Consider the following 12,123-nt stretch of genomic DNA (forward strand, 5'->3'; position numbering starts at 1 on the left):
CCCGCCCTGTAAAGGGCTGACTCACCCGCCAAGCCTCCTGCACGCCCATTCATTCTAATGGGCGTCTCACCCGCCAAAAACAAAATCGGGTGATTTCACCCGCCTTTGCAACACAAATGGTTGAGAGCTATGCAGAGTAGATGAAAATTAAGGGGCTTTTAAATGCTAAACAGGCCATCCCAGTGAGCTGTGGCTTTACAGAGAAATGGGCCATTCCCACACACTTGTCTGCTAATGCCTGCAGTAAGACTTTACAAATGGCTTACTGAAAAGCAACACGGAGAACGAGGGAAAAATGCCTGCAGTCTGTAAGACATCACTTTAACGTTTATCAAGCCGTTGACCAGGGTTTCCCTGGCCGGAACAAATAAAAGTCATCATTAATTGTAAAATCACGTGAACATACATGATTTACAATTTACAAGTACCGCCATAGCCGCTTCAAGGATGACTGCTCCAGCCCTGCAGCGAAAACCCTGAGACTCTACGCTCTTACCCGGAGAAGAGCGTGAAAACCCTGAGTCTCGGGGCTAAACCCAGAGGTGAGGCAGATATGGGATCAAACGTAGTTCTATATAAAACCAGATACACTTCCTTAAAGTCACATGATAGCACAGGTCACGTGGCTGACAAGATGGCTGCGCACATAGCCGGGGTTCCACAGCTCCCACTCCTGAGTCTGGGGTTCTTTCTACTACTTGTGCCGGCGCCAGGGTTTGGTTCCTGTGGATGTCAAGGGGGCTCCAGAGATTCTCCGGGAGAGGCTAGCCATCGCGCTGCACACAGGTACTCCCGAGAGGCCAACGAGCCGCTAAAGCAGGAACCAAGGAATGCGCCCCAGGTTCGTGAATGGGTATCTCTGGTGTGTGTGTGAGTGGGGGGTAAACGTTGATCAGGTGCCGACGTGCCCATTATACAGGAGTTGGAGAGCGAGATGACACACTCCTAGAATAGGTTTGCAAATTCAGCGTTATATACTTGTCAATAATGGGAAGAAGACAATTGACATTTTGGGATTTGAGGAGTTTTTGATGGCACTTACCTGAAGATCGAAATTCTATGAGCTACAAACAAGAAATCTGAAAGTTATACCTGGGTTCTAGCAGATGAACTCCCGGCAAATGTACAGAGCTCTCAAGTTTGTCAAAAGTCCATCCGGTCATGTTTCTGCTTGGAACTCTGAGACTGCAGTTTCCTACTTTTCATAATGGAAAGCAAAAACTACAAGTCCCATAATTGAAAGGGAAAAAAAACAGTAACTCATTTCCAGGGTAAACTTGAGAGCTCTGTATGCGTAACGTTTTCTTCCTGGCTGGGAGTCAATGACTACAGAAGGCAGATCTGTGAATTCTCGAAGTACTTGAGTGTCATTCACGTCACTAGTCTCACTACCATGCCCATTTTGATAATCAGCACATGATAGTCAGTGGTCTTCTGGTTCAGTGCCCTATCTTGTTCTCTGGCTTCCGTTCAGTGCTTTAAATGGGGGGGGGGGGGGGGGAGGGCTCAGCCTGGGACGGTCTGAAAGTCGCCCTTACGCCAAAGTCTCCTTGACCCATTTCAGTTCATTTCGCACAGTGCCACGCTTCCGTTTTCGCAGTTCTCTCTCTCTCTCTCTCTCTCTCACCACACTTCTACTACAGTCACGTGGCCACGCACTTCTCAAAGCATAGTCTTTACAGCATGCTGTGCTGAAACATATCAGTGAATTCAATCACAATCAAATGGATTACTATTAAGTCATCAACTTGAAGTTTGATCTGTCAGCTCTATGTAACCATCTCTCAAACATTGTTTTTTGTCCTGTTTTTACACCAGTTTTGTGATGTACACATGATAGCAGGCTTTGAGAACTCCCAATTCTTGCATACAATACACAGTGAAAACATTTGTTTTCCAAGAAACACACATGTAAGCAGTGAATCTGGGATTATTTCATTTCACGCAAACCTCCAGTTTGTTGTTATGTAGTATCTAGTCCAACACGTTTAGCACAGTTCCAATTAATGAAACATTTACCTAATAGAAAGTCACGCACTAATAATAACAAAGACAAGTGTTTAGAAAGTAATTGCCCATGCTTTCCAAATCAATCCGTGCTCTGTATGAAAACTCAGAGGACCTCATGTGTTACTGCTATAGCCCATTTGACAAAATGGTGTTCTCCTGATTTGCTGGAAGCTCTGGTGCTGAATGTATGGCTCTTTTTGTTTTACACCGTTGGCCCTAAAGGAGGCATTTATTTATTTATTTATTTATTTTTTATTTATAGTGTAGTATTTTAGTTTGAATTTAAACTTTTATCACACTTTTCATATCATTTCGATTTCAACTCTTTTCCTTTCGTTTCGTCAAGACTGACTTTACGCCCATCGCCTCCTAAGGTATATGTTTGCATGTTTACTTGGTGTATCCGGATGTTTGTTTGTTTTCATCTGCTAGTTCGTCGTCTTTTTCTTTGAGTATTTTATCCAAAAAGTTTATACCCGCACATGAGAATCTGGGATTATGTCCTTGAATAAAATAGTCCCATCGTTGCTTTGGGTTATTTTTAGCATATATCTCGATAGCAAACGTTTTCTGTCCTTTGAAACGGCTGTGCAGTTTAGCATGAGATGCATCGGTGTCTCCAGTTGACGCTCTTTTTGACAGAACCTGCAGCGCCCTTCATTGATCCCTCTTCCTCCAGTTCTGTTTTTATATTTGTTTGTTGGGTAGACTCCCAACTGGATTTTTAGTAATGTTGCTCTATGTGTGTATGAGGGAAATTTTGCTAGATACTCTGGAAGCACGCACATTTCTTTTTCTATGTTCGACTGCCATGGTTTTTATGTTCCTTAACTTCATTTTGGCCTCTCTTGTTGCAATCCAGTCTTGTCTCATGAGCTTTTCTTTTACTTTGTTGGGGTTTGTAATCAGTTCTTCTTTAGATGAATCCATTAACTTTTGTCTACTCCATTGGATGCCAGTATTTTGTAGCTCTCTGCCGGACTGGTTTCACAGATTTTTCTCAACGGGCATAATGATTTCCATTTCATTATGGCTTCAAGTGACTCGAGCCCAAGTTCTGCTCTTATTGCTACTATCGGCGTGCACCTTGGACGCTTCAGTACTGGTTTCCAAAATCCGCTTTCCAATTTCGACCATACTTTATATGATAGATTCAAGCCGGCTTCACTTCCGTATGTTAAGGAGGGCAGGACTTTTTGAACGTCGAACAATCTTACCAGTGCCAACGAAAATTTTCCATATTTGCCGTCTAGGACCCTTCCTTGAGCACTTAGATTTCTGACTTTTACGAGCAGAGTTTCTACCCAACTCTTTTCCACTGTTGAGGCATTAAGACCGACTCCTAAATATTTTATCGTCAGTATTCGTTCAAGAGGTTCTCCTGCTATATGCCATTTAAATTTTTTCATTATGGCGTTGTTCTTGCCGTTGATTGTCAGGATCTTTGATTTTCCCACATTGATCTTCAGGTCGTTTTTTTGCATATAGGTTTGTAAGTTGTTTATGAGTCGTTGTAGCCCCATTCTTGTTTCATCTAGTAATACTATGTCGTCTGCATAGCATAATATCGCCACTTCCTGATTGTTTATTTTCGGACTGAAATGTCTTGTGCATGATGTTATTTCTTGAATGTCGGCTATAAACAGTTTGAATAATGTTGCTGCAAGCGGACAGCCTTGCTTCACACCCTTGTTGATTCTGATGTTGGCCGTCAAGTCCCCTCGATCGTTTACTCTGATTTGAGTGGTCGTGTTTTGATGTAAAGCCTTTATTGGGTTCAGCAATTCCGCAGGACAAGACCAGGATTTTAACTTTTCCCATAGCTTTCTTCTGTTTACGGTATCGAATGCTTGGCTTAGATCAATAAATGCCAAGTGTAGTTCTTTTTTGAACTCAATTGCATTGGTTTTTACCATTGATATGAGAAATAGGTTTAGATCAGTTCCTGTACGCTTTGTGAACCCTGTTTGTCGCGGGTCAATGATGTTGTTCGTCTCTGCCCATTTTGACAGATTTTTCTGTAAGTCTGCTGCAAAAAGCTTTCCTGTTGTTGCTAGTAGCGAGATAGGTCGATAATTTGTAGGCAAATCACGTTGACCCTTTTTGTATATTGGCACTGTTATGCTTTTTGTCCATGTTTCTGGGATCTTTCTTTGTTGTACAATTCTCTTAAATAAGATGTTTATTATCACTGCCCATGATTTTGGATCTTTCTTCAGATGGATATTCGTCAACCCATCAGGTCCTGCAGCGGAAGAGTCTTTTAATTTCCGAATAGCGATTTCAATTTCCTCCTCGTCCATCATTTTTATCCAAGGAAGTGTTGTTATCTCTTCGGGTAGGTCTACGTCGTCCGCTCTGGCTGAGAAGACTTCTGTGTAGTGTTTTATCCAATCATTCTCAGATACTCCACATATTAATCTGCTTTGATGGTTCAGGGTACAATTGTTTATTAGGTCCCATGTTACTCTGGTGTTGGCCTTTTGTAGGGTCTTTAGCATTGCCTCTCCTTGCTCTTGGAGTCGTCTTGTTTTGAAGTCTGTGAGCCAGTTTTTGTATTGATTTTGGCATACTTTGATGTTCCTTTGTTTATCTGTGTTTGAGTCATTTTTTCTTTTTTTACAAGCTCTTATTTCCTTTCTTAGTTGTTTCCTCCTTTCAACTAGTTCTCTGCTGTATTTGTGCTTGTGTGTTAATGCGTCAGTTTTGAGTCCTGAGCTCGTTGTTTTATAGGCTTCTAGCAATATTTCATAATTGAGGTGTCCCGTCGAGTTATTATCTGGTTCGACGAAGACCTCTTTCAATGATTGAATATTTTTCATTGTCAGCCTTATTCGATTTACCGATGGATTTAAGGCTAGATTAGTACTATTCCCGTAAGATTTTAAGTTTTTCTCACTCCTCCATGATGTTTTAAGGATGTTGTGGTCGCTGTCGTTTTGACATAGTATTTCAAAGTTTTCTATTTCCAACATCAGTGGTAAAGAGACCCAAATGTAATCTATTGTTGTCGCTGCTTGACCATTCGACCACGTGTATTTACCTGGGATGTCGCCGCGTGTTTGACCGTTTAACATCTGCAGGTTAAAACCTTTTGCCATCTGTGCCCATCTGGCCGCGTTTGAGCTCCCCGTCTGTAGTTCTTCTAATCGCGGGAGCCCATTTTTTGTCAAACATTTTATGTTTAGATCACCACATACGATTATTTGACACGTTGAATTCTGTTCCCTTCTTTTGACTATTATGTCTGTTATAGCTTGAAGGAACTGGGTGGTTGTGATTCCTACTGGGTTCCAATAGACGTTTATCACTAATAAGGACGACATTTCCACATTCTTAGAGTCACTGTCGGTTTCTAACAGAGTCCATTGTATGAGGTGGGTTGCATTTCCTTTCTCCATGATCCGCCACCCACTTCCCTTACTTATTAATGTGATTAGGCCGGCATAAGGTCTCCCGTCTCGTTCTTTTTTTGCGGGGTTCATGGCGATCTCGAAATTTCTGCATACCGGCATTTCACGTAACCAGGTCTCCTGTAAACATATTATTGTGGCGTTGTTCCAAAGAGGGTTCTCCTTCGTCATCAAGTGCTTAAATCCCCTCGTGTTCCACGAGAACAGTGATTCCTTGTTTTTTACTTCCGACTTTCTTTGCTATCAGTGTTTTCCATCTTCAAATAGGGAACTTGCTAACCATAGCCAGTCTTCTTGGAGCTCTACTTTCCTTTTCAGACTGTCTTTTCTGTCCCTATTTGTTTTTTCTGTTTTTCTTAAGTCATCTTTCACCATTTCCTCCAGTTCTCCATTCGTGTTTGTCACTGTTATTTTGAAGTTTTCTTTTTGCTTTCTAACCCCTCCCATTAGTGGTACAGACGTTGTTGATGCTCTTTTCTGTTCACGAGGTGATTGCTCTTTTTTCTTGTTGTCATCTGTTTTTGGAATGTTTAAAACTTCACGAATCTCGTAGCCTCGTTTCAACAACTCTTTTCCGTCTTTTAAAATTAATTCTTTAAGAGTTCTTGATTTCAGATGTAGAACCACTATATCTACACGTTCTTCGTCAATGTATTCAACCACCGCTATGTCTTCATTTCTTATCTTTCTCAATTTATCCACACAGTGAAGCAGGGCTATCACGTTTTTCCGATTTAGGTTTTTACCTTCGTTTTCTTCAAGCAGATTTTCGACCAGCACCTTTTCAGGAGACTGGACTCTTTCGTTTTGTTGTTTTTTCATGTAGTTGTGATTCTGCACAATGGACTGTTTTTTCCTTGGGTGCTTTGGGTTCCATAGATTATGCGCTTCTCCTGAGGGGTTTCTCTTGATCTTTGCTTTTTCTGTCGGGAGTTTTTCCCTGTTGGTTCTATTTCTTTTTTCATCTAAAGTTAGAAAACCTGAACATTCATGGTATTCATCTTCCTCCGATTCCAAATACAAGCTTTCGTCATCCTTTGTTTTTTCTTCACCTTGTAGTGGACTTTCTTCGTTTTGCACTTGACAAGGAGACTCAACCACTTCCATTATATTTTGCCTATTGTATGCTTCCACCTCTTCGATGTAAAAAGAGGCATCCTCAATCAGATCTCTTGAATTATCTTGCGACTCTAGGACGCTTTCTTCGTCCTCATTGATCCGCACTACATGCCTATCACTTTGTTTGAGAGGCGGTCGATTTGTTCGTTCTAGTTCTTTACTTAAGGTCGCGTCCTCATTTTCACTTGTTTTTTTAACATTCCTAAATATTGACCGTATGCTTTTTGTAGATCCCTCTCCTTTTTTTGCAGTTTTCGAAATTCTCTTTTCTTTGGTCTCTACTGTTTTAGTTACCTTAAGAATTTTTTTGATGTTTTTGTAGCCTCGACCGTGTTTTTGTTTTGATTACAACCAAACACGGGATAGTGCTCCTCATTGTTCAAGGTTTTCTTTGTAAGCTTGTTGTCTCTTGTTTCGGCTAAGAGCTCGTCGGCTCATTTAGTCTTGTTGTTCTTCCTTGGGGCTTCAACCAGACCTTCAGAGGTTTTTTCCTTACAGTTCGTGTTTTCGCTGGTGCAATTTGATCGAGTTCCTAAATCGTCTGGGTCTTGCACTCTGGTTTTTGCTAACGTACCTTTATTCAACTTTCCACTATGTGTTAGTGCTGTGCAGTCTTCTCGATTTTCTCTATCATAGCTCCCAAAACTACTTGTATCGGGTCTATTTTCCGTCGTGACCATTTGTTTGGTGGTTGCCTCCCGCCTCTGGAGTTTTTGGTTCCTCTCTCCAGACTCAGTGGCTTTCCGCATCCATTTTAGTGAGTCTAACAAGGCGTTTGTCAAGAAGTCTTTTTCATGTCTATCTCCACTTGCAAGGTCAAACAGTCTCCTTTGCCATTCCGCTGAGGTTTCTGCTTCTTGATTTAACCTTGCTTCCAATTTTAAAGCTGTTATTTCTTGGGCGGTTAGCTTGGTGAGCATTAAAGCTACGAGAGCGTTGTTGTCCTTTACGTTTTCACTGATGGATTCATACAGTTTCATGTATGGGGCTAACGAGATTGTTAAGGCAGCCATTACATTATTCTGCAATTGTGTTCCTAGTTGTGGGAATTAAGTTGGACCTGCAACTACTTCTTCGTTGATGTTTATGCTCTCTTTTGTTTCCTGTTGCGTTTTTTTTAGTACTATGCGCGTGAATGATGTATTGCGTCTTTCTTTGTGGTGAGCATTCATCTGTCTGTGTTGCGGTGCATCTCGTTGTGATGTTTTCGCTGGACTTGTCCCCTTGTTGTATTTGAGCATCAAGGAACCGGCGCCTTTTTTCGAATGTTGAGTGCAAGCATCTTTTGTCAATTGGTGAATATGTCGATAAGTCAGCGTCATCGAAATTAAGGAACTGCTCAGTTCTTAGTGCCCGACACGGGGTCTTCTCAGGTCGAAGTCCGTACGCGCTGGTCGAAGTTTTTGTTCGTGCTCCCGGGTCTATAGGTTCACCTCTCCCTATAGTGGGACTGCTTTCCTGGCTGGGTTTTGATCTACTACCTGTTGTTATTCTCTTCATTGTGGTTCCTTCCATTGTTTTAATAAACTGTTCTCTCCATTCGTATTCTCCAATCTCTTCGGCAATTGAGTTTTCCTGACCACCATTTTTAGCAGCAGGTCTTTTCCCGATTAAGGGGGAATGCAATTTTTTCTTTGCTGATTGAATGAGCTGAATTGTCTGTCTGTGTGGGTCATTCCCTTCTTTCTGACTAGTTCCAATTCTCTGCACTCTTTGCTTGATTAATGATTCCAATTTTTTATAGTCATTCTCGTTTGGTCCTGCTTCCAATTGAGCCTTTATGTTAGTTATTTGTTCTTTGGAGACATTCAAGTCGTCGAGTGGTAATCTGCTGTTGTCTGTCTTGTGATTCTCTCCTTTGTCACTTATTGATAGTATTTCGGACGCGTCTGAATAGACTGATTCGTCCATGTCATTGTTAAGTGGTTGTAAGACTTTTTCGGTGTTGCTTTCGCTGGTAATATCTTCGTCTTCAATTATCGATAGTACTTTGTTTTTTAGATTTTGGTCAAACAGAGTTTCTGGTGGATATACTCCGTCGTGTTCTCGGATTGTCGTTATTAGACTACCCTCGTTCCTTTCTTCCGCGGGCAGATTATCTCTTGTTTCCACTTCTTCCGTTCTTAAATCAGTTCTGTTTTGCTGAGCTTCCAACAACATTCCAAGATCTGTTAGTTCAGCGTCAGTCACGTTTAGGAGTTCAACTGGCAATGGTGATGTTGATTCTATATCTTCACAGTGAAATTCCTTTACGTTTGTACACTGCTGTACTAATGGCTTTTCAACTGTGGATGAGATCTGGACTTTGTTTACGCACTCAGTTGTCATACTTTCTCTATGGGCTTTCTCACAAAGAGCATTTCCTTCGTCATAGACTTTTGTGGTTGTATTTATGTATGCGATTGCTGATGTTGTCGATATGAATGGATTGATATTCATATCTCGTTTGACTGCTTCCCTCCTCTGTTCCCTCCCTCCCAACTCTGTGTTTTCTGAGTTTTTAGACAAGTCAATGTTCGATATTCTGGGAAACGCAGCTGTCTTACCTCTTTCCTTGTATATGTCGTAGATGTTCCCCGGCCTCTCTCGCTGTTGCAGTGGAAGTCTAGAGGTTGCTCTTGTGAGTGGGCGGGCTGTGGCCCCACCTATAGAGATGTTACTACTGTCTTCTATTATTGTTGTAGTCGAGGCCATCGTTCAATGCCTCTCTTTGTGATTTTCTTGTTACTTTCGAGCACAGCCCTTCTGCCGCTGGATTTTTTTTTTTGTGATTCGTTTCCTTCCCCGCTGGGGATTATGACTGAAATGAAATTAATTTACGTTCAGGATGGGGATCAAAGAAATGAGAACTCCGCAGTCTCCCCCGAATTTAGTTGGTGCGCCCCAGCGCCAAACAGCCGCACAACAGCCGATGTGCTTTACTCCATCGGGCTTAACGCCACAAGGGTAGACTGGCTCGATTTTGTGGGCAGGGAAAGTCACGTGAGCAGTCACGTGAGTTGCACTGTGCTCCGCCCCCTCCTGGGAGCGAGTGTTTGCCGTGCGCGAGTTTAAGAAAACTCCCAGCGCAGATTCCAAGGCACAGAGTAAAAACGTTCGTGTTCAAAAGGAAATGCTTCTCTGTAATGGAGAAGTCTGCAAAGGAGGCATTATGGACACTGCAAGTTGGGGAAAAGAGGAGGAGGGAGGAGGGAGCAAGCAGACCTTTCAACAGTAATTTCTGCAGGAGTTTAGTCTTTTATTGCGATTCAGTTTAATGAAATGCTTTCCATTTTATCTCGCCACATAGTTGAGTACCACTTCTTTTTTTTCTTTTGAGAAGTGCAGTGTTGTGGAGCTGCTCTGGATCACACAGTTTGTAACGCCAGCGAGACCTAGTCCCCGGAAGTCCCTTACTGAGCTGGCCTGGGAAAGGCCATCGCTTTTGGATCCCAACCCTGGGGTTGGACAAGCGAGGGAGTATCACCTGGGTAGGGGGTCCTCGGAGAGTGGGGGAGAAGCACCCAATGTTGAGACATGGTTTCTCAGGAAGATAGCTCAGGGACAACATGCTCGCCTTGGAAGCAAAAGGACACCGAGCAACACATGTTCGATCCCTGGGTCCGCGCGTAGAAACCTCTGGGTATTAAGCATATCATATCCCCCTTTTTCCACAACCCACCTAACCCCTATCCCTGCTTATTTTATTGGAAACTACAGCTCCCATAATTCCTCCCCACTTTACATTGACAACAGTACTGAGCCAAGGAAGATGAGGAATGAGGTCAGAAAGATTACCTCCACTGGCTTGCATTGGCTTTGTCCCTGTAATGAGGCCAGGCAGAGTCAGGCACGTAGTCTTAACAATGCACACCTGCCATTTGTTAACACCTCCTTTGAGAATAAAAGGTGTGGCATGCACAGGCACACTTGGAGCTTGGCTGGGCATGAGATGGAACAGCTCTTTTGGGGCTGATGCAAACCAGGCTGTGGAAAATTGAAGGCCAACCGGCTGATCGACAAGTATATGAACTTTGAAAAAGGCCAAGAGGGCATACTAAAGGGAATAAGAACTACGTGTACCAAGAGACAGTGGTGTTACAAGATGAGGAAGATTGTGAATTGCAGAATTGTTGAAAGAGAGATCGAAGTGGTCCTGTAGAGGTCTATGTAAAAGTTTTGGAAGTCTTTGACAGTGAAAAGATACCTAGGGTAAAACATGGGGAAGGGAACCCCCACAAAGAAGACCGGCTCAAGCCTGGCAGAGGGAAGCCTGTGCAAAACTGTAATGTGAACAGAGTATTGATGACAAGGCGTACGATGCCGAAGGACGTGATTGAACTACCAGAAGTTTGAAGCCCAAGACTGAACTGTTCATTGTGCAAGACTGATTGAACTCTGCCATCCACCTATCCTTTTTAAGTAACTCTCTAGACTCCATGGGGCTGAACGTGGGGAAAGGAGTTGTTACTTAAGCCATTCTGACATTTCTTTTGCGACACTATTTTCCTTTTTGTATTCCCGTAACACATTTGTTAGGTTAGGGTTTCTTGGTATAGGCCTTTTTTATTTTGACTAGACTGACTTGTACTTGTTTGTTATTTATTTAATGGTCGAGACTACTCCAATTCTAGAGTTGGGGCCAATTAGGAATATTACCAACCAAACCAAAATACAAAATAAACGTTTTCGAAAATTGTATCTGTGTCTACTGCTGGATACCATGCCTTCCTTGGGAGAGGTGAGGCTGCTCCTTAACGAGAAAGGCTGTTATAAAGCCACGTTGTTGCTGTAATTTGATCGTATTTGCATTGTTTTAAATCTTACTGTGTACATGTATTTCTTTACGCCGCACCGCGGCTGATTGTGATTGCCTCACTTAATTGTTTCAGGCTGCAAGTTAGGGTTGGGGCTAGAGGCTAGTCTCCTTTCGTAGACAACCTGCGCAGTGGGCACTTAAGGTGAGCCTGTCTGTGCCAAGGACGGGACGCATGGGCGCCAACACTATTCTAGGAGGCAGCTGTTGGTGCTCGCTGTAATTCATACCACATTCCCGTATGGCTGGAATATTACGCCTCTCAACACGAAGTCGGCCTGTCCTGGAGAGGCGCTGACTGCTGGAGTTGCTACCTCCTCTCCCTCTGTGTTACTATTAAATACGCGTTCCCTGCCAGCCCATGCCAATCTGAACGTCTTCCGGCCCTGCTGTGCTTGATTGAAACATGGCTTGTACCTAGTTCAGCGCCTGCACTAGTTCAGTCCATCCCGCTTAATTATCGCATCATCCACCTGGACTGTCTTCCCCTTACTCCCAACACGGGGGCAGTATTGCAGTCATTTATGTTACCCAGCTCAGCTGCCATCATGGTTTGGACATGGAAGCTCTCCTTTTTAGATGCACAATATCCCCTGTATGCTCATTTCTTTCTTGCATGTCGCCCCCCCCCTGGGAATTTTGGGGAACTCCTTACAGACCTATTGGCTGACCTAGATGTGAGAGACACCCAGTTGGTGGTATTAGGGGACCTCAATTTAAAATTCAATCTTCCCAGGCCCCCTGCCATAAATCTCCTTTTTGATAGTCTGTTGGGCCTTGATTTAC

At 43.0% G+C, this 12,123-nt stretch overlaps 1 protein-coding gene across 3 annotated transcripts in view; it reads left to right on the forward strand.

Annotated features, from left to right (window-relative positions):
* The first annotated feature begins 600 nt into the window (after positions 1-600).
* Positions 601-12,123, forward strand: part of SUMF1 (sulfatase modifying factor 1) — a 901,271-nt gene continuing 889,748 nt past the window's right edge. For 2 of the 3 annotated variants that reach the window (XR_011301918.1, XM_069643509.1), the window contains exon 1: positions 601-841. Coding sequence is in view for 2 of the 3 variants with exons in the window: in XM_069643509.1 (XP_069499610.1) it covers positions 635-841 (207 nt within the window). In the remaining variant the exon portion in view is untranslated. The remainder of the gene's footprint in view (positions 842-12,123) is intronic. The other variant, XM_069643507.1, reaches the window with a different exon arrangement.

The sequence above is a fragment of the Ambystoma mexicanum genome, chromosome 2p (genome assembly GCF_040938575.1).
Source record: "Ambystoma mexicanum isolate Mex_15411 chromosome 2p, UKY_AmexF1_1, whole genome shotgun sequence".
In the NCBI taxonomy this organism is placed as follows: Eukaryota; Metazoa; Chordata; class Amphibia; order Caudata; family Ambystomatidae; genus Ambystoma; species Ambystoma mexicanum.